Here is a 22,426-nt window from a genome sequence, read left to right on the forward strand (position 1 = left end):
TGAGAAACTGCCCGGAGGCAGCTATACCTGAGGAGGAAAGAGCAGCCTTTTTCTCCACGAAGAAATATACGTTATGATTATGATACCCTTATGTGCTTTTCCATCGACATTTACCTACCCCTCCTTTCACGTATTGAATCCAATCTCAATCTCATTTTCTTCATGTTCCCCAATTTCCTCCATAATTTAACCTACTGATATGGTACTACTCTTTCTTATTAGCCCCATACATGTTTAATATCATCAGTTCTTCCCATTTCGTTCAGTAACTTGCTCGATGAGTGTTCTATCTTTTCATTGGGGCCTTCCTCTCACAACCACAATGAACCAGCAAAGCCATTAATGGACGTACAATGCTATGCTGCATCTCCATAACGGACCAGTCACTATTCGTCACCTGAGGGATGGGGGGGAGGGGAGGACTTCTGGGGTGGATCACATGGTTTTCAGGGAGAACGATGGGGGATCAGTCGTCACCAGCAGAGTATAAAAGGGGGGACTGTGGAACATTTGACTGCCAGTTAACTGCCAATGGGGTGTATCATAAGAACATTTACAGACCTTGTAGGAAAATCAAGGCAAATGTTAATGTGACACAACCAAAATCATCCGACCCCTCCCCCCCCGGCATTAAATAAATTACCGGTCCCTAAGAGAAAATGAACTAGGCGTCAAAGGCTTACCTTGAGGGGTTGAGTGATGAACACATCTTGAACAAAAGACACACAGGACGAAAATAACCACTGCAAGGACTTTTCGTTTTTAAACTCCATGCCGTAAAATACAATTACAGCGGCTGACCCAGCTGAGAAGATGAAGACGAAAAACCATGCCACGTAAACGAAGTAAAAAGGCAACGTGTTTTTCTTCTTGAACCACAACAGTAAGCGGCGTGCACGGGACGTAGGAGCTAAAAAAAGAGGGAAATGTCATTGAGTATTCCCTCGATGCCTTTGAATTTACGCAGTGTCGGCGCCGGTTATAAAATGATTCACAACGGTGGCGAAAGATAGTGGAAGAAATCAATGAAATTATTTTAGGAACAGATCACTTTTACACTCTGTTGGTGACGACTACTCTCCCCTTTGTTCCCCCTGAAAACTATACGACCCCCTTGCCTACCCCCCCCCCCCCCAAAGGAAAGAAAAGAAAATCCTCCAAGCCCCCAGGTGATAAATAATGACTACTCTTTAAAAAGTGAAAAAATAGGATAGATAGCAAGAAAAAAAGAAAAAAACCGGAGACGAATGAGACCGTTGTAATTCATGTAAGTGTTAGGCTCGCCGCCGTTTATGTGGATGTCACGTTATGCTCCCCCTTGGATGTCGTCGCATGACATCCCAGAATACAGTTGCGAAGGAGACTAGATAAAAATTCAGCCTTGTGACGAATGGTATCAATTTGTATAAGTATCCTGTAATAGTAGTAGTTCACACTCAACAATAGAAATCACAGTTGTTTTCTTCTCCAAATTTTCTAAAAGCAGCGCGGAGCACTGTTGCAGTCAAGATTGCCTCAACTCCTCTATAAATAAAAAAAAAGAAAATTTTTAGTGAGACGCCAACGTGTTTCCTTACCGATGTCGTATGTGGTACTGAGCCTACGATCAATCAGCAGTGGGCTGTCGGTAAAACTTGTGCGGTCCACGTCAGTATGCACATCATTAATTGACAACCGAGTCTTGTTGTTCTTTTCTCGTGAGAAATCTAGACTGTTTCTCGATCCCTTAGCAGAGTCGTCCGACGATTCTTTCAGGTTATTGTAATTGTCCAGGCTGTCCTTATCAAAGGAAAGATTCGGCAGACAAGGGGTGGGAGGTGGCTTTTTCGGCTTGACTTTTGGTTTAGGTCGGACATTGCGAAAGATCTGCACCACTATCAGGTTAATTGGGAAGACTATGAGACTCGAAATGATCCCGACCAGCACCTGTACGGATTGAATTAAAAATTGGTTAACAAACGAGTCCTCATTTATTTTAATATTCTGCACGTATTGCGTACCTGTGGACAGTAAACAATACGTTACGATTTGAATGTGGAACTCACCTGATTCCAGGTGAAAACAATGGAGCCAATTTGCTGCGTGTTGGAGGGGTCGCCTCGTGGGCCGTAGTACATACCACTGGTCATCATTGACATGAGTAGAAGACACAGACAACAGGACAACCGCTGTACTCGCGTGAATCGACTGCCGGCTGGACGGGCGAGGACTGAGAACCACAGATGACTGTCGCTAAGGTTACGGCGCGTTCTGGCAACAAATAGATGACCAAACTCTGTAAGCTCCGCTTTACTGGCCAACATAACGAGACGTTCAACCTAACCAGAGAATAAAAATAAAAATCTCTCAAATAAGATCCAAGACTAAAACCAAGTGGACTTGGTCACTCGCATTTCCATGCACCAGGCTACAGGCTGTTTGGTTCCTTGTAACTACATTGCTGAGGGACAATCAATCGGTATGCGCTTTAAATATGATCACAAACGGTATTCTTCAAATTGGTTTCTTCCTCCATCGTAAAATGTTCTAAGTTTCCCTGATATCAGATCAACTTCTTGGGGTGTTCAACAGCAAGGGGTTTGCGCAGGTTCTAGAGTTGCGGAGCGCTATGAGAAGCCGGATCCAGTGGAATTTAGAAGCATCCTAAATTGTCTCTCTCCTCAAGAAAGAGGGTGTCGTATGCACTTTACAACCTTACTTCATAGATACACCCCACCACATCATACCTGGCCATCTTCCTCATCCACAGCCAGCCACCTGTTACAGATGAAGTAAAATCTCTCCTCTGTTTGTAGATCAATCACCATAATTCGACTCAGAAACCACGAGCCAGCTGCGTTATCGTGCCACACCCGGATGTAATGAATGGAGCCTAAGTCAAAGGGCGTGGTCAGAAGAAACGAGTCCTGGCTACCACGTTGAAAAGGGTTTCTCTCAGGATCATGCAAAGCGCGCGCCTCACTGTCCTGTTCGTCACCGTACAGTATAATGCTGACTTTGGATTTAGTGCCAGCATTACGGCGCATGCCCGTCCATAGAGTCACCTCGTAACGGTACGGGTCTGAGGGCTCATTATCCCGTAGTGGACAGACACCAACCTAAATGAAAAAAGGATACGTATATTCAATTTTTGGGGCTGAATTAAAAGGCAAGCTTTCTATGTTTTTGGTCGGCCCATTCTTTCCTTAATAAGCCTGGACCCAAGAAAAGTAGACCCTCACCATAAAACCAACCCGTCGATATGATAACGTCGATATGTCCCATTAAAAACTGAACGTTTATGGCCTAGAAGAAGTTCGTATTTACAGGATTTCTCTGAATACGTCTCTAATTGCCGAAGGAATAAATGGATAACTTTAGTTCCAAAACACGGGGTCTATCTAATCAATATAAAATTGAACATTCAGCAGAACGTGAACCAAAAGAAATCATCATCATGCAAATTCACTTGGTCTTTATTCTCTCTTTCTGACCTTTTACGACCTTTCTTTCCAAATAAATCGCTGTTAACTAAAGCCAACCCCCTTCCCACCCTACAAACTGTTGCATTCTTTAATCGCTTGTTCCCCCCCTGGAAAATATTCAAAGAAATTAACACTTACCCTAACGACGTCAGCTCTGTCTTTCCTTCTTGCCCAAATAAGGGCTAGGAAATACAGCGCGAAGATGATGCTGACAAACACCAGCATGGCATACCCATCTTTAAGTTTGGCGTATGACAGAGGACCAATAGGGTTAGGTTTTACGTTCAGGGAACCAAAAAAAGTGGCGTGGTTACACAGGCAGTTTGTGGCAGCGATTGAAGTCTCCTCACCAATCTGACCAAAATAGGTCACAAATTATCACTTAACAGTACTTACGTTAGCTAAAAACGGAATCGACTGCACTAATCTTTGACTCGGGATAAAGAAAATTTTCTCGTGTTCTCCCCAACATCCAGTGCAAGTTTTTACGCCGAGAAAACGATCTGATAAAAAGTGGGATTTATTGCTCAATTATATATGCTAAGCTGAATTACACCTGCATTTTTACAACCTACGATCTATTAGAATGCAGATGCATAGATGACTTCACCATTATCAAAACTTAGCGTTTTTTTATCATGTAAAACAAATAGATTCCATGTTACCGCGTGCCTGTTCAGTGACAGATCACAGATGACGTCAAAATGAACTAAGAACACCAGGGACAAACTTACCTTCGCCTTGTTTGCCACTTTTTTGTTCTTGCCACATTTGGAAACCATGTGACTTTAACTGAAGTGAAGCACGCCAATATAGATTCTAATTGATTATCACAGTGCTCTCCGTTCACACCCTCTACTTAACTTAGCTTCTCGAAGTACTCTGTTCTTAAGAAGTAGAATATAATAATCTTTGATAAATTTGTCCTCACCTTGCATCCCTCATCGAGCCATTTCTTTTCCTCCATACCCCAATACATACATCGCACAGGATAAATGGCCACTGTGTAATTCACAACACGTGGTTTTTCTTCTGCAAGCAGCCCAGGTACCTTGACAGTCAAGTTGAAATAGACAGGTCTTTGAGGTAGTCCCCAGGCCATGTAAGTAAAGTTGTCGACTTTCCGAAAAGTTGCAGAGACGTCCTCATCAGGGAACGTGGGAGAGAATCGAAGCCTGTACTTGCTAGACGTTCTTCCTTCAAAAGTGATATGAAGCAGGCCAGTTAAGGTTGTGTTGTCGTCCGATTTAACGTAAACTAGCAGTGGCGTGTACGGTTGACCGGGTGGAAACTGGAAACGATGACTTTTTTCCGTGTCAGCTGAGAACTGTTCGCTGAAGCGGCTAGACACACTTTTCAAATCGGTGAGTATGTTGACTTTAAGATCATCGGTGAGATTTTGTATTTTGATCTCTCGCTTTCCTTGCTTTAGGGCGAAACCTTGTATCTTAGTAATATACGGTGAGCTCGTTTCGTCGGATCGGAAAATGTTTTCCATTGAGGTATACTGAAACGAAAGGAAACACTTCAATAATCTTTAAAAAAATAGGTTAAAGGAGAGGACCTTGTGAGCAACGTATCCATCCTCTTCACATTCAATACACCATTATGAAGTGTTATAAACATAGAGAAAAAGAGCTTGACAAGGGAAGGGGGGTTATAGTGGGTAGTTGACACGATACCCTGCGTTTTCGTTCTCCTCAGATTGCCTCGCACAATCATCAAAGTTTTCGGTGCAACACGATCGAAGGTGAAGTCAGATTCATTTAAGTATATATAACTGTATAGAACCACCTTCCCAGTCTAAAAGAAGCGAAACAGACCTTCGCAATATCAGAGCGATTTTCTAACAAGTGATTAGACTCAATACTCGAGAACGCGGTTTATTGTAAATGCCAAAATGGTGTGATTTATCACATACTCCTCTTCTCACGGCGAAAGCGATCAGTTTAATTTACGATGAAAGAAGCTTGATATAATCCTTTAAACTCCAGGAATTTTTATCTTTATTTTATATTTGGTCACTTTCTCAATTCTCATCATCTGTCTCCTTTTGTATAAACGTACCATGAAAGAGTAAAACAGACATTTATCGCTTAAATTTCACCTACCTCTAAGTCAACAGGGTCTTTGTCATTTGCATCTTTAAGGACGACATCGGGATTCGGAAGGCTAACTAGCAGCTGCTCAGACGTCTTGACCTTGTATGCAGAATTGTTAAATGATTGTTTACGCAAACGCCTCAATCGAATATCGAACGCCTGTGTTTTAATTTCTGTTTCTCCCTCTTCGGGAACTCTCTTTCTAAGAATTGCACCGCTGACCAGGTCCATTGCCGACAAGATCGTATCCACCACTTCCTTCGATTTATCGGCTTCCTGAAAAAATGCAACGTGAAATGATTAATTTAAAGGGGAAGCAACAGCGCGTACGTGGAGTTGCTTGGACACTATTTGATTTCCGGCGCACCAGCTCTCTCTTAAGACAACGGGTCGAAATGGCAGTTGAGACTATGAAGGCGCTTCTTTGTCAGATGGATTTACCGCTGCAAATTATTGTCATGACTTTCTTTGAATTGCACCATTGGTCGTCTAAGGCAGAGGCTTTAACGAGATTGGAGGGCAATGCTTGCCTAACTAGCGACCTCGTTTTCCTTTTTCCATGCTACTTTGCAAGGCGAAAGTCAGCAAATGGGAGGAGCGGAAAATAAATAGAGAATGATACATGGGCGCGTGTAGACATGGAATTTCTCTTCGAGTGTTCAACTCGATAGCTCACGAGCGAGCGCGCTTACTCGTGAGCTATCGAGTTGAACACTCGAAGAGGAATTCCATGTCTATACGCAACCATGTATTACTTTGTTTATCATATAAACACAATAGCCCTTTACTGGCAAGAAAAGCCGACTTCATTAATGAATGAAAATAAATGAATCGACAATACCAAAAAAACAATCGTAAAGTGCGTTGGCACTAACTCTTAGGATGGAAAAATCCTTTAGTTTTTTTTGTTACCACTATTTGGTATGTAATTTCCATGCTGAACCAGTTGGATACAAAGCGCCGAAACCAAACAGACCTGAATATAAGTTTGGTACCACACGAAGCCCAAAAACCCTTTTTTATATCATGTTCATCGATTTACTATGGGTTCAAATTCTTATCAATCTTTTTTATTCGATTTAATAAACTAAAGCTAAAATTAAAGATGAACATACCTCTTGATTTCTGAGAGAACTAATTCTAACCGACCAGTCACGTGATGGAGGAGCAGTAGTTGGGAAGATATCCTTGAGAACTGAGCAACGAGAGATTTCAGTGATTTAGTTGCTTGGCAATTACACTCTGAGGGCGCTTGAATTGTGTTTTAAAGTGTGCTCATTAGTAAGATAAACCCTTTAACCAAAGGTCTGTGAGCTTGTTCGCCCAACTGGTGACTAATTGACCAATAGAAGATTTCTTCTGTGTTTTCAAAGCCTCACCAAAAGACAAGTGACGGGTAGTTGAGAGAATTACTGTACTTATACAAGCCTGAGATGAGATAACCAAAATCCTGCCCTCCCCCCTCCTCTCAGGCGAGAGTTAATGATTAGTCTCTAACTGACATAACATAAAGGAAAAAGTCCTACAGTGCTTTATATAACTACGAATGCAAAACGCCAAAACTGTGTTTACACTAACCCTCACCCAAACACACCTATCAAGCCATGAGAGAGCGCCTTTCTCAGTTAAATGATACTCCTTGGTTAGTTTTATTCATGGATTTTTTTTCAGTTCTCATGAACAGGTCTGCCTCACGTAAAGCGAAAAAGCATAAAAGGGTCAATCAATAAACCGGATCAATATAAATTTCTGATGAACTGCACACCTCCCCAAACAACACTCAACTGATAACAAGTTAGGGTTAAATTTGGTCTAGGGGAGGGGTAGGTGCGTAGTTGCTCAGATACTAACATTGATCCAGTTACCTTATGGAAAGATACAAAGATCAAATTAATGGTAGAAGGAATTTCTCTCGCACGCAGAGGTTCAATAGCTGTTTTTGTCTTCTTCAGTTTGCTTTGGTTTTTGAGTACTTTTTTCAGTTATTATCACAAACGATATTCCTTACGCTGAGCAGTGTAATCAGCTGTAGTTTCTTTGCTGGCTTCTAACGTGTTTGAGGACGCCGTGTAAATCTCTCGTGCTATTTCTTCAACCTTCACTGCGCCCAGATTTTTGGCAGATTCCTTTAAGACAGAGGCTGCTCCTTTTGCAATTCCTGCTGCTTGGTTCTAATTAAAAAAAAAAAAAAATGACAATAATACAACTGGTAAAATGTTGGGTCTGCATTTTCATCTTAGCATAGGCAAAAGCACGTAAATCCTTGTGAGGGTGAGCACATCACAATCATAAACATAAGCGCAACCAGGACAATATCGCAGTGAGAAGGGGGTCTTATAGCTATTTCTCTGGTATTGCATTGCCTTCTCATTGACGAAACGAAATGGTCTGTTATCCAAGACCCAGTAAAGGGAATGAAATGGTGGTTTTCTTATTTCTTTAACCGAAAGAAGAAAAAACGGCATAGATATTCTTATCTTTCAATCTTTCAGTTTTTCCTCTTGAGCGTTATAACTTTAAAAGCAAAATATGCAATAGCAATATATTGTGCGCATGAGGGGGTTGATAAAGTAAACGAACGCACATATGAGTGAATAAATCAAAGAATGATTGAGAGAATGACTGAAAGAATGAATTAAAAAGTGGATGAACGATTGAATGATTGAATAAATAAACGAATTAGTTTATTTATTAGACTGGTGCTAGACGATTGTACTTACTTGAGTATTTGACGTCACTTCCGTTTTGTCTTTGGTGACTTTTATCAAAGCACCAATGGTCTGTTGAGCCAGTGATGTATCCGTTATGTCGATTTCCGAAAGTTTAGTGACCAGCTTTGATTTTTCCTGAAAGGAAGGAACAACTGAATATTCAAGGCATCACTGTGGAAACTGCAGTCGTTTCACATGACTATGTTTTCATGTATTCACAGTCATTTCTTCATTACATCACGGGTTTATTACGAACTTACATAAAGAAATAGCTTAGTTGGTAGAGCGTTACACGGATATCGCAGAGGTCGTGGGTTCAAATCCCGTACAGGCCTGAAATTTTTTTCAAGCCTCATTTTCACCACTGCCCAAGTAGTGTCCATTACTGCGAAGATCGATTTAATATCAATTTCTTAATCCGCAGTACACATATGTGATTTTAATATATTCACAGTCATTTCTGATTGGCTGTTGTGATAACTTTGGTATTGGGAAAAAAAACTAAATTGAGATACCCTCATAACGCGTTAAATACCTTAGTTTGCTGTCCTTTATTTGTAGTTTCCGACTTGTTGCCTTGATCTATGATGGATATCAGAGAGTTCACCACCTGGACGACCTTTTTGGGGTCTTTCTTGGCATCCACTTCCTCCAGTTGTTGAATAACTTTATCTATTTGTCCCGTCGGTTCTTTCACCTACAAGAAAAATCAGTTCAACTAAAAAGTTTTTAGGCGATTTAATTTGCATGTTCGCGAGGTCATAGGTTCACTCCTATTGAAGATCTACTTTTCAGGCTTGATTTGAAGTGCAAATCAACCCATAATTCAAGAACTTGTGACTAAAACAGACTTTTTGTTCCTCCTCTGACAATTCTACGGGATCTACGTTTTTACATTTCAGGTCATTTTTTGGGCTATTCAAACCACTTTCAACCTGAAAGAGATTACGAATAATCGATATCGCCGCTGGGACACCAAAATAGGGAAACAGATAGTGATAAACTGGAAAAGAACGAGGATGGAAAATTATGGAGAATATGAAGTGCAAATGGCGAACTTCAAAAAATTAGTCTGAGGTTAAGAAAACCCCAAAACCGTGACGTGGTGCCTAAAGGATATACTGATCCACGGGCACGCTTCATTGTAGTCTTTGAGTAGCCCTTAAATGTTATCACTAAAGATTTTAATTTGAATTTCAACTCACCGTGGCGTTTAGTGAACGAATGGCACAACATTGATACTTGTTGCAAATACGTGCAGATAGCTGGAGTTGGAAACCATTCTTTGGATCTCCGATAGGTAACACACTCCGTGGAGTAGATCTCTTCCCAAAGTACCAAACCTGATTTGCCTGTGACTCCGACGATATTGAATTAATCTGAGCTAAGTTGTCTATCTTGGTTTTGTAACGAAACTCGTACGAGATTGGGTTGTCTATGGTTACCCAGTTTTCACACTTGATCCTGAACGGGGTTTCCGCCGCAAAACCCTCTTGTGGACTGAAGTGAAAATTTCAAATACACAAGTTAATTCTACTTTTTTTCCCCGAAGTTTTCTAAACACATCCTTTACAACCCTTGTGCATTCTACCCTCGTATTAAAAGCAATCTCTTGATCTAATCTGAGAAAATGGCATAATATTGGAATAATGATAATAAAGCAATAGAAGTGGCAGCGGCGGCGATTACGACAACTATAACGACGACGATAGCTTTAATGATGACAATAACTATAATCATTACGATAAACAAAACGATACTGACTACGAAAATGGAAACATTAAAGACAAAGACGACGACAGTAACGATAACGATGAGGATAAGGATAACGACAACGACAACGATAACCGCAAAGACAACGACGGCAATAACGACTACGACGAAGACGGCAACGACAGCGACCACGAAGACGATGACGAAGATAACGACGACGACGAAGACGGCAACGACAGCGACCACGAAGACAACGACGACGACGACAATGATAACGATAAAGATAACGACAACGACAATTATAACGACAACGACGAAGACGACGACAACGAGAACGAAAACCATAACGACAACGAAAACCATAACGACAACGATAACGGGAGCGCTCACGGTAACGATAACGGTAGTGGTACTGAAAAGCGTTGTACCAAAAATACAACAATAATTACAACAACAGCTTTAATTTTTAACACTTGTAATCTTGTCAAGTACTCACATAACTGTGCACTTCGCAGATCCTCCGCCGGGTTGGGAAGTTGTCTGAAAGGTATACTCTGCGAGAGCGCTTTTTTCAGCGCGGCTGCCGTTAAGCTGTGCAATGTATTCTGTGTTTTCTTCCAAAGAACCTTCCTTCAAAACCAGGTTAATGTTATTCCATCCCAGACCAGAGTCTGTTACATTGTTGTTTCCTGATAGTTCATGTTCACTACGATTTTTGTACAGTAATTTCCAAGTTGTTTTATCAAGTCGCTCGTAGCTCTCGCAGTTTGTGCATTTTCCCACAAGGGTGATACGTTCGGAAGGGTTTAGCTTTTCTTGACAATCGCGGCAGCTGAAAAGGAGCAGTGTAATATGATGTTCACAAGTAATTTACTGTTAACAACTGAGTTGAAAACTGACGTTTCGAGCGTTAGCCCTTCGTCTATCGCTCTGACGAAGGGCTAACGCTCGAAACGTCAGCTTTTTTACTCTTTCCGGTGGCCAATTTACGTTTTCAGCACAGTTGTTAACACTAAATTACCTGCTATACTCTCCCACCGACGCAGCACCATAGTTTCTTTAGAAACTTACCCCCTTAATACGATGTTCTATTAGAACCTCGCCAGATGATACACAGTCATTTCTCTTGAGTTACAAGTGCGCGCTATTCGCCATCAATCCCTCGAGCTCTTTGGTGTCTCAAAATGCTTTCATTTCCTTGGGTAGCAGATTCATCATCGCGACTGAGAAATACAGGGTTAAATCCCCCTCTTACATGCGGGCGATTTTCGTACGATCTTAGCGCCAGTATTAACGGGATTTTAGGCGCGATTTCAAATGGCACAAAAAAGTCGTGAGCGATTTCGAATTTCAGTTCCACGACTAAATAATTACAAATATAGCGAAAAACAGTACAACATCACAATATTTCTGCAATGCTTCTGAATTCATTTTCCCAAAATGTTTCGCCAGTCCAAGTTTAATATTGACCATGAAAATGACTTGCTATTATACAAAACAGCAAGCTTCTTCAATCGTCACGGAAAGGATTCGAACTTGATTTCGCTGAGGCAGAGATATTAGGATCGAATTCAACTGGAAAGAACCAACTAACCTTATTTCCAGTTGTGGGATATTGGGCTCCAGCATCACTATTTGTTGTGCAGAGGATGAACGTGAACTTGCTTTCTCGGTTACGTTCACCTGGAAAGTGTATTTCACATTCGTCCGAAACTTGTTTGTACGTAATTTTATGGTTTCGTTACTTTCTTGGTCAATTATGTCCACGAACTCTGTTGAATTGCAAAGTTCATCTGGAACTGCTGGTGAAGAGTTATTCTCGACTTTACACTGCCATTTGAAATTTAACTTGGTATCTTTATCATCCGGGTCGAAAGACTGAGAGGCATTCAATGTCAGCTGAGTTGAATTCGAATCTACTTGTCGAAAGCTGCCGCCGGATAGATATGCTACAAGCGGTGAGCTCACCACCCGAATGAATGTTTTGAACGGATATTTTTCACCATTGTAGCTTACGTTCAATGTGATAGTATAGTTTCCGGTGTCTAGGCTTCTGGCTTCAAACACGAAAGATTCTTTCTTCTTTTCAGCCTCAGAAATGGCTTGTGATGGAGTAATGTCCCATGAATAAACAGGCTCACCCTTCGGACATTCCTTCTTCTTTTCCACATTAACTTTTAAAAAGTCGATGGTAGTGCCTCGGGTAACAATTTGTGGATCTTCTTCTGTATACTCGTTGGGAAAATATATGGCTGGTCCACCACAGAGCTTGGCTATGACATGCACAAATTCCCTCTGAGAATATCCTCTGACACTTGCATTTATGGAGATGTTAAAGTCAGTCGGGGTGTCGTATTTGTGGGACCATTTTGTGTAACCCTTCTCGGTACGAACAGATTTAGAAGCCGACTCGCCATATGTAAATATGTAGTTCACCTCTTGCTCATTTGGTACGGAGACCTCAATTTCAAAAACTTGTCCGGTAGAAACATGAAGAACTTTGTCGGCATTTGCTGCCGGGTACAGCCGTATTGAGATGTCTCCAAGATCGCTTACAACCTTCAGTGAGAAATTTAAAAGCGCTGCGGAAGACGATATGTTGTTCCGGGCTTCGATTGAAATTTCGTATTCTCTACGTCTGGTATAACTGAAGGAGAAAAAGTGGAACAATGAAAAGTAGTAGTCAGTAACTGCAAAAGTCTGCAGATAGAGGGCAAGATCATCCACGCAACAAAAATATTGTGCGTCTATTTTATTTTGCACTTGCTAAGATTTATTACCAAATATGTACGTAAATTTATTATAAATACAAGAATCTTAACCCATAGTTTGTACACGAGATTGCTTGAAGATCAATTCCAAGCCGTCTAAACTCAAGTGTTTGACATTTCTCCTGCAAACAAAAGTGAGTTTGGCCTTCTAACCCTTTTACGTGAGAAATTCTCCAGTTGGGTTTCCCTCCCTTTACGTGTGCTGATCATGAGAAGACGGCTTACATTTCAGACATGCTAGTGCGCTGATTCAAAAATTAGAATTTCCGCCACTATTTGCACAGCAAACTACGGCTTGACTTATTCCGACGGTTGCCTTTTCCTGCGTTCCAATCATTTTTCGAAATTCCAGTCTTTTCCTCAAGTTTACCTCATTTGGGACAAAAAATCAGACTTTGCTGCCAGACGCTTGGAATGGGATCCAAGTCACTTACTCGTGATTGGTCAAAATCCTTCTTTTCAAACAAAACATATTTTAGAAAGTCTACGAAAAGCTTTACATTTTTTAGAACTGGCACTTCGTACGGTCCTGTTCAAGAATAACAAAAAAAATTGGTTCTAAATAAACTAGTCCTATCCCTTAAAAAGGCCAACCAGTAATGCGCGGGATTTTTGAGTACTGAATAATGGCAGTGATGGCTCAAAACAATTTCCAATCCTTCTAGTATTGACAACGCGCGTAAGAGTCCATCCAGCACCTACTCACAACGAGCTGGCTTCCTTCAGTTTTAGATGATTAACAGAAACTACCTGCAGGGTTACCTTTCAATTTTGTGCGTAATGTTCACAACAGTATTCAGGGCAGAAGTATAAAACTTTTCATAATTAGAGCCGTCATCAAATTTTACAGTCAAAGTGACGTTTGTTCCATTCAGGACCACAGAAAAGTTGAATTGTGCGCCAACGTCAATCTTGGTCGGCGGTTTCTCCCTCCAAGCTACTGACACTGGTTCGAGTATCCTAACTACTGAAGAAGCGTTTGCAGAACTGATTGCATTGTGGACGTAGAGCAAGACTGGGTAAAAACCTGCAAAGTAGAAATAGCATGAAAATCAGTGACTGGGTAAAGTAGATTTTACAGAAATTCTCCATTGTTGCAGAAAGGACTGAGTCTGTACTGTAAAAGTCACATTGTCAATCATCTGGGTGGGTTCCTGTAAATGAATGAGGGGGTAAGTTTCAAAGGAAATTGTGGTGCTGCGTTGGTGCGGGAGAGGAGGGGGGGGGGAGGATTACGAGGTAATTTAGTTTGATAAACTGAGTTGATAATGTAAATTGGCCTCCGTAAAGAAGTCGAATGCATTTGTAGCCTTACCAGTATTGTTGTAAAGTACTTTAGGGTTTTTTACGTTGTACGTTGCCCCGTCTGTGGTCCACGTATAGTTTATGTCACTTCCTTTGTCCACAGCGCTCGTCAGGATAATTTGTTCTCCTTTGGGATAACTTATGTTCGTCAAGGGCTCTACAATGCGGAGACTTTCGATGCGCTCCTAGAAAAGCATCATAACTATCTGTTAAACCCTTTTATCAACATTTCAACGTCCAATGAGATTTAGAAGACGTAGAATTAACGGCGCAAAATTCCTAGGTGACAGACTTCCGCTCGCGACTAGCAAGAGTAGCTAAAAAGCAATGGCGCGCGTGACGCCCCATGTGCGATAAAAGAGAAACTCCCCCAACACCTGATGCCGCGCGTGAGACCCTTGCTGAAAATTCAGTGACTTAAGACTTTTCTGAGGTTATTGTGAGTTTTGACCCTTCAGTTAAAATCAGTAGTCACTGCAATCATGTCAATCATTAACATATAACACAGCACCTGCACGGTAATTTTGCAACTCCTCAGTTCACTTTCAGCCACATTTCCCACAGAAACCGACACATTGTAAACTCCTGCTTGGGTATATTCCACAACAACCGCTGCTTGTGAGGGCTGAGAAACATGAGCCCGCAGAACATGTTTGATTTCGTGCCGAGTGGCGCTACCTTTTGTCAAATCGCTTCCTACTGCAAAACTGGACGATGAACTAGAAAAATAGAACGATGGGTCATTAATAGTTTTCTCAAAGGCCAGCGTCCCAGAAGAGCCGTTTCCAACCCATCCTATGACGTCACCAGCTTTCACTTCGATGGCTTTCTGGGAAGCAAGAGGGAAAAGATTGTTGCCGAGTTTTGTGATGTTCACCACAGTTTCTGCAATTGAGAAAAAGAAAGAACAAATGAAAACGCTCGTCAGATTTTTTTTGTCCTCTTGGTTGGTCAGTATTATACGAAAGACGTTGCGCTTTAATACTGTTTAATCTATAGGTAAAAGGTATAAATAGGGTATTAAAAAACTCCTCTTTCATATTATTCACGTAATGTCCAATATTTATTTAACCCGTCACGCTCAATCCTGAATCCCTACGCCATTTTTTACTGTCACGCAAAGCTCGAAGCAAGCGCTTTAATTCAGTCACCCAAGGTAACACACTCAAAAGTCTACCTGCTACGACGACGTAGTCGGTCACAGGAGACGAAATGGCCAGAAATGATTTGTTCGGTCCTTGACAAGTAGACAAACAGTGACCAGTTCCTACGCAGATGCTCTTGTTCCCAGGACAACTGAATAGACTGGAGTCGACACAGGAGTCTACCTTGGGTATACAGGAATAATTTCTCGGGCAGAAATAGCTGTCGAGCGAGGAACAGTTGGGACGGTAAACCTAAAAACAAGTGTCACATTAGAAAAATAATTGTTTAAAAGCTACGGAATGCATTCAGAGTCTGATAAGTCGCGCGACTCGCACAAGTCGCTTTCGAGGACTACAAATTTCAACATGTTATGCCCCCAGGAGTCGAAACGCAAGCAAATAATACTCTCTTAGAGGGCTTTATTAAGTATTCCTCCCTATCCCGTCTTCCCCTGAGCTTGCGACAAGGCCGTTTCGCCTATCACTCTAAAGGGGCAAAGTCTCATTTGGTTTATCCTGAAAAGTATTGACAAATTCTTTCAGATTTGACGTCTACAATCCGTTTTCATCTTTTCCATCTTGAACCATTCTGATTTCTCTTTGGTTTTATAACTGCTTCTTTGGCGTTTTCCTTGCCCATAAGACGGCAATTTTAAATTCTCCAGTCAGCGGTTTTCGAATGTATTACACTGTGCAATGTAAGAACCACTGACCTGTAACTGAATGGATCCAAGTTTAGAGGCGAAGAATTCCCAGGCTAGTACAAAACCGTCTTTCGTCAGCATAGCAGATGGGATTACGTATGCACCGTCCGTTTCGGGGGAGTTGCTGGAATTTCCAAACGTTGCAGACGAACCTATGTCGTGGATTATGGGGTCTGAGGTAAAAGAAAATATCCTATTCAATGATGAATAAACAAGAAATAACCAAGAGCCCCTGTCTAAAGGATCACTGCACAATGGCCTAACATACTAACCACAAGGGTAGGGGTGTTTGGCCTCATACCTTGTAGACTGACGAAAGCCCCCCCTTACCCTCCCCTCGCGCGATGACCTAACATACTAACCACAAGGGTTAGGGTTAGGGTTGGGGTAGGGGTAGGGGTAGGGGTAGGGGTAGGGGTAGGGGTAGGGGTAGGGGTAGGGGTAGGGGTAGGGGTAGGGTAGGGGTAGGGGTAGGGGTAGGGGTAGGGTAGGGGTAGGGGTAGGGGTAGGGGTAGGGGTAGGGGTAGGGGTAGGGGTAGGGGTAGGGGTAGGGGTAGGGGTAGGGGTAGGGGTAGGGGTAGGGGTAGGGGTAGGGGTAGGGGTAGGTTGGCAATTTTCCTATTCTCCACAAACTCCTGAAACGAAAATCTGCGCCATTAACGGCCTCATACCTTGTAAGCTGACATTAAGGCGGGGGTAAACCTGAAAAAATGCCCATTTTTCACTCATTTTTCACAGCTTGGACTTACTTCAAAACTTAGGCAAACTATATATCCCTGGAAAGCTTATGACTTGAAGATCATGAAAAAAAATATTTCAGACTCAACATGTCAATTGTAATAGGATACCACTCATTTAATTGAGCCACCTGCTGGGTTCTACCAGGGGTTACTTAAGAAAAGATAACTCCTTCTGGAATTAATGAAAAATAACATTTTTAGTATCAATTCAAAGAAGACATGTTGCTTATTGTTATAAGCAGAGGGATTTCTAATATGTTGAAAACATTTTAAATGATGATCAATTAAATTTGACATGGAAAATCAGAGGGGTGTTTCACTTCATAACTTTAAGTGCATACATCATATGGAAAATTGCTCTGCTTATAACACAAAACTTATCAAAAGGAACAAATGCTGAAAATTTCAGATCAATTGGATAAATTGTTGTCAAGATATCTTTTCTTGAAGACAAAATTATTGCGTAATGAGAAAATGGCCTTTAAACTTACAGATAGCAATCAAACTTAATTTTTTACAATATGTAACCACTATAGTGGCCCAAGTGTCCATATTTTGTCCACAGGAGTATCTAAAAGTAATTTAAAAACATCCTGGTTCATAAGTAACTCCTTCAGCTTCTCGAAGGGCTTCCTCTCGACGAGTCCTCAGAAGTCGCTCCCCTTGATGCCGTCTCTTTTCCTTCTGCATAACCTGCAAATCGGACTTAGCCAATCTTTTACTGTCTTTTGCATGTGTTGCCACTCTTGTACAAACACCACCAGGGATACAAAGCCTCTCCATGATTTTTAGCCTACTAGAAGTTCCATTATGGTAGTGGCAGACTGCTGATGCCGCAGCACACCGAATTACTTTTACACTATGGTGTTTATGTTTAGGACACCATACCCACACCATTGAGTTAACACACTCATTGGGATTTTGTGTTGTTCCCAACACACACCTCTCTTGCAATTTCGAGTCACTTAGAGTCATAAAAGTGGGTTTCAAGACATCAAGAAAGACCTCTGGCAAACAGTTACCACTACTGTATGTAGATGTTCCTGTTGCTTTGTCTTGCTTCCATTTACACCAGGAGGATTCCCCTGGTGGACAAAATCGATGCTGTTTGGCTGGGTCATTTGACTCAACATTGTGATGGAGTATTGCAATAATGTTTTTTTTCATTCCATAAACTGCAACCTCCACCTCCCTTCTTCCTGGATTGGATTTCCTGATGGTATTTTGCCGAATTGCAAGTCCATAATCTTTCTGGAACTTCTTTATTCTTGTGTCAGACAGTCTCCCTATACCACCAATAGGTTTGCCATCAGCTAGTTTCCCTTTAGTTCTAGCCTTCAGGTTCAACAGATGTTTGGATAAATTCTAAAGGAACCAACGGTTTCTTTAGAGTCCGAGTCGGAGAGCTGATTTTCATCCCGCGAAGTGCTCGGAGTTGAGGCGGCGATTTCGTCAACATCAGGAGCTGTTTCTTCAGACTCTTCTTTCTGTTTTCGCCTTCCAGAAAAATTTCTCTTTCTTTTCTTCCTGTAGACAGATCTACTTTTCTTTCCGACCATTTTCGATACAACTTTTCCTTTGATTATAACTTTTCCTTTGATTGCTCCGAGTACACTGAGTGTCACATTCGACCAAAACTGCCTCTAAATCTATCCCATAATGGTTTTGACCCTAGAAAACCCTTCAGATAAGACTAAATAAAGTATCTCTCGTCAAATCCTGCCCGTTTGGAGCTTGGTTGCCGGAAAAACACGTCATAAACAACTGAAAAATTAAAAAATGCTCTTCTCGTTGCCATGGTAACCACGCCATTAGTCAGAGCGGGAATTTTAAAATCGCTCAAAAAGGCAAAAATAATGAAAATAAGTGGAAAATTATTTTTCCATAGCAAAGTTTAATACCCAAAGCTGCAAATTCCGAGGAAAACAAAAAACTCAATTTTTGGGCAAATTTCAGGTTTACCCCCGCCTTAACCCCCTCACCCTCCCCCTGCGCGATAGCCTAACATGCTAACCACAAGGGTAGGGGTAGGGGGGAAGTTGGCAATTTTTCTATTCGCCTCAAGCTCCTGAAACGAAAATCTGCGACATTAGCGGCCTCATACCTTGTAAATTGACTCTAGCCCCCTCACCTCTCCCCCCCGACAAACAACACGTCCTCTCACTCACCCGATACGTTCAATGACTTTCTATTCCTCCCATCTTTCTGGTGTGTTGTATGCAATAGAGCTGTCATCCACGTGCCTTGGCTGACACTCAAGACAATCTCAGTCTCGTTTCCCACCTCAAGAATCTCTTTGGGGTAGTCTAAAGTTAGTTTACCCGTTGGATTTTGAATTAACACCCACGTGGACGCCAGTATCGGGCCTGACTCGTTTGACCTCGCAGACGCCTTCACGTGGAACTCACCCACGCGCGTGTACACGTGTGTGGCATTAGGACACGTGGTCAACACGTAGGAGCCGTCACCAAAATCGAAAGTGTAGGACAGATTGTTGAGATCACCTAAAATTACGTACAAAAAAAACTTTCAATCTAAAACCTGGAAACTTTCAAGGAACGTGTATAGACTACGTTACTTTTGAGAAGGAAAGATCACGAGTGGGTATACTTAGAAACTATATCGAATCCGGCATGCTTGTGATGTTACAGTATTCGAAAAGAACGCTGTAACTAAGTGTGATACAACCCCACAAGAAATTTGTAAATCATGTTCTTTGCATCTGTTATTTAATTTCGCCACAGATCACTATCTCTTCTCAGGTAGTAGAGGGGAAGTTCGTGTCAACCCTAAACAAAAGTTACAAAAAGGAGCAGCAAAAGTAACTACATTCGAACCTTTATAGAGCGGCACCGTATTAAGCGGTCGGTTTTCAAAGTCCCGAAATTGTGACGACTTAATAACTGTAATTTTTACCTTTATTTAGCGGTCACCTCTAGAAAGCGGTTTGTATTGTCCTCCAGCTGTTTTAAACGGTCACGTAAAGCGAACCACTCATAAAACTAGGAATAATCTTTCAAGTAAAAGATTAATCCATTTTTATCTCCCGAAATCTTAGCAATATTTTGAGCGAGTTTTTGGATACTAAGTGGTCCATTAAGGCGTAAAGTGGCGATTTTTATCGGTTTTAAAATACCCCTATTCTGTAGAAGCTGTATTAAGCGGTCTCACCCCGCCATTCCTCGTGGGTGACTTCCTAATACAGGTTTGACTGTATCGACAGCTATGTTAAATGAAATCAGTGAGATTGAAAACCTGCGATAAAGTGAGAGAGAGCTCGTTCTTTTCCATTACCTTTTCCAAGAACGGTCGAAAAACTGACTTCACGAAACATCCATCCAACCTTTGGACCGTGAAGTTTGAGTTCACCAATTGCGCCTCGGGTTGAATACACTCGCACGTATGACGTACTATCGCATGATTGGGCTGAACATGTGACGTCACACTGGCTGTCATTAGTGGCTTTGCCATACACGTCATAATTACCGTTGCTACAAAAACACAGGTTCCCTTCAGTGGCCGCATATGACTGGTTTAAAAATGCGCAAGAGGAGGTACACTCTTGAGCGGAAGTGTCCGACACGATGTAGTTTCCGGCCGAAATGTTGATTGCGCGGTTTGCAATATTTTCTTTGTAACATCCCAAGTACCAGCCTAAAACGATGAAAAAGATATCATTAACTCTTTCACTCCCAAGATCTGATTGTTAATTCTCTCCACTAGCTGCCAAAAATTTCTTTGTACATTAGTTACAAGAATTTGGTGTTAGATAAAGATAGCTTCAATCTGATAAGTTTGAGTATTCTCATTACGAGTTTGCTGGATAATGTATGGATTTTATGGGGAGAAGTTACATGTTAATCACTACTGATTATGGGAGTTAAAAGGGTTAACTGGGAAATACAGAAGCCAGTGAAAACTCAAATTCAAGAAAATCAGCTGTTTAAATCGCAGAAAAACACCTGGGTCCTAGTTGGGTTGTGTTTTTATTTGATTGGTTGAAAGGGTGCCACGTGTTCCTTAGGCCACACGAAAAAAGACAAGGCCGATGCAAAAACCCAACCGAACGCTTTTCTCGCACATTCAGTCAAATGTCACTGTTCTAAGAGAGCTGTCAGATGTTGAAATGGGCTTTGGAACAGTGTTTCTTCGTCTATAGACACTTATCATACTCGAATCGACAAAGCAACAGCTGAAACTGTTATTACGACCAACGAGGATTCATTCTGACGGAGGCTGTTTTCGAGTCATGAATAAAGTTTCGTTATTAGTTATATTTTCCATCTCTTATTTGTCTTCTAACAGGTGGTGGTTTTATTTTTCAGGCAGATATCACGAATTTCAATTGTAATTGTGCCCCATTCTAAATAGCTTCAAATTGCTTTCAGCCAATTTCAGCCAATAGTAGCTTCCAATTGCTTTTTTTTTTTTAGTCCTTGAAAAAATTTATTCGTACTTATTTATTCCAAATTTCACTCGAAATCAAGTGATTACCCATACTCAAAATATAATCCATGAAAAAAACGCTCTACATTATCCACAACTTGGAATACACGTGGATACATAAGATCAGATAGGCTCAAACAAAAACATCGTTTAGAAGCTCAGACAAAGATTAAAGCTTTCTGACAAAAATAAACCGCTTAAAACTTCCTGTTTTTGGACTATTGCAGTGTAAAGGGAAAATAATAAATTGATGAAAGCAATGTGACGTGATTTTTTTTGCCAAATTTACAAGGCAAGTAAACTGCGAACAATTTTTTTTAAAATCGCGATATTTAAAACAGGAAGAACTAAACTTGTTTCAAATTTCAAACAAAAGATAATCTTTTTTGCAGGTAAATTTTGTAAAATCGAAATTCAATATGTATAGAGAAGACTGCAATTTCGTTATGCCAGAGATTTGTTTTTGCTTTTTGCCTCTCTCCTTTGAAAGGAAAAAGAAAAACAAAATTACGTCTCTTGATTAAGTTTTTACTCCGTGCACGCGACCTTAATGAGAAGCTATAAGGGGTACGTATGTATAATTCATTTACACATCTTGGCTTATAAGGCATTTAGTGCGATAACTCTAGATTGTAAAATGTTTTTGGAAAAACACCTGCCCGCTGACATCGTTTTCTCAGGAAGTGATGTCGAAGAGACCTTCAGAAATATTCTGGAAATTGGTTAAGGACAATAACATATCCTGCGGATATTGGTAATTATCATGATAAAAATTATGCTGATGAATTAATTTCGACTTGAGAAAGGCGTGCCAGTTACAAGTTTCCAAGCGTATTGAGCGGTTGATTAACCCATAGATGTTTTGCTGGGGTTTAAAATGCAATTTTAATAAACAAAGGGGTTGATTTAATAACCAAACACTTTGCCTTGTGACTCTTAACAACAATTATACATGATCCTGTTTTTGACGACTTACCTACCCCTGCGAGGAAGTATGTGTGTAATCCAGTATAATCGATATAAATGCCTTCAGCTAAAGTTTTCAAACTTTCATGTCAGAAGATATGACATCCGTTGTTAACATTAAACGTGTGATAAATTTTTTTTTCGATTCTGACTAAAGTTCGGACTCATGTTTTTATGGTGGTGACGATCAGACGGAAGACCTGAGTTGTACCCTGAGGGTGGTTTGTCGCAGTAGATTTCATTCCGGTTTATTCTACATTATCAAAACTTTTTTAGCGAAGAGAGCAATTAAATGATTTGCCCGCAAAAACAAAAAGCGATTTAGATATCAGCTATACAAACGATGTTTACACTGGTTT

At 41.0% G+C, this 22,426-nt stretch overlaps 2 protein-coding genes across 2 annotated transcripts in view; both read right to left on the reverse strand.

Annotated features, from left to right (window-relative positions):
* LOC131793195 (polycystin-1-like protein 2) overlaps positions 1–22,426 on the reverse strand; it is a 30,313-nt gene that overhangs the window by 5,279 nt on the left and 2,608 nt on the right. The window contains exons 3-23 of the mRNA XM_066170636.1: positions 19,950–20,309; positions 18,824–19,159; positions 15,925–16,088; positions 15,244–15,463; positions 14,578–14,951; positions 14,077–14,251; positions 13,524–13,788; positions 11,585–12,637; positions 10,487–10,822; positions 9,483–9,777; positions 8,813–8,974; positions 8,287–8,412; positions 7,575–7,737; positions 6,682–6,761; positions 5,576–5,842; positions 4,396–4,971; positions 3,603–3,818; positions 2,727–3,098; positions 2,046–2,318; positions 1,578–1,926; positions 684–910 (exon numbers count right to left, since the gene is read on the reverse strand). Of these exons, the coding sequence (XP_066026733.1) occupies positions 684–910; positions 1,578–1,926; positions 2,046–2,318; positions 2,727–3,098; positions 3,603–3,818; positions 4,396–4,971; positions 5,576–5,842; positions 6,682–6,761; positions 7,575–7,737; positions 8,287–8,412; positions 8,813–8,974; positions 9,483–9,777; positions 10,487–10,822; positions 11,585–12,637; positions 13,524–13,788; positions 14,077–14,251; positions 14,578–14,951; positions 15,244–15,463; positions 15,925–16,088; positions 18,824–19,159; positions 19,950–20,309 (6,389 nt within the window). The remainder of the gene's footprint in view (positions 1–683; positions 911–1,577; positions 1,927–2,045; positions 2,319–2,726; positions 3,099–3,602; positions 3,819–4,395; positions 4,972–5,575; positions 5,843–6,681; positions 6,762–7,574; positions 7,738–8,286; positions 8,413–8,812; positions 8,975–9,482; positions 9,778–10,486; positions 10,823–11,584; positions 12,638–13,523; positions 13,789–14,076; positions 14,252–14,577; positions 14,952–15,243; positions 15,464–15,924; positions 16,089–18,823; positions 19,160–19,949; positions 20,310–22,426) is intronic.
* On the reverse strand, positions 16,663–18,214 carry LOC131784627 (uncharacterized). The gene is made up of 2 exons (XM_066170732.1): positions 18,113–18,214; positions 16,663–18,020 (listed from the first exon to the last, which is right to left on the reverse strand). The coding sequence occupies exons 1-2, from the start codon at positions 18,212–18,214 to the stop codon at positions 17,238–17,240; spliced, it is 885 nt and encodes a 294-aa protein (XP_066026829.1). The 3' UTR covers positions 16,663–17,237.

The sequence above is a fragment of the Pocillopora verrucosa genome, chromosome 8, assembly GCF_036669915.1.
Source record: "Pocillopora verrucosa isolate sample1 chromosome 8, ASM3666991v2, whole genome shotgun sequence".
Taxonomy (NCBI): domain Eukaryota; kingdom Metazoa; phylum Cnidaria; class Anthozoa; order Scleractinia; family Pocilloporidae; genus Pocillopora; species Pocillopora verrucosa.

What these genes read in the sequence shown, in the direction of transcription:
- LOC131784627 (XM_066170732.1), bottom strand. Translation starts at nt 18,214, where the DNA reads ATGGTCGGAAAGAAAAGTAGATCTGTCTACAGGAAGAAAAGAAAGAGA. An exon ending in CTGAAGAAACAGCTCCTGAT is followed by an intron (nt 18,021 to 18,112) that starts GTTGACGAAATC and finishes TGGTTCCTTTAG; the next exon opens with AATTTATCCAAACATCTGTT.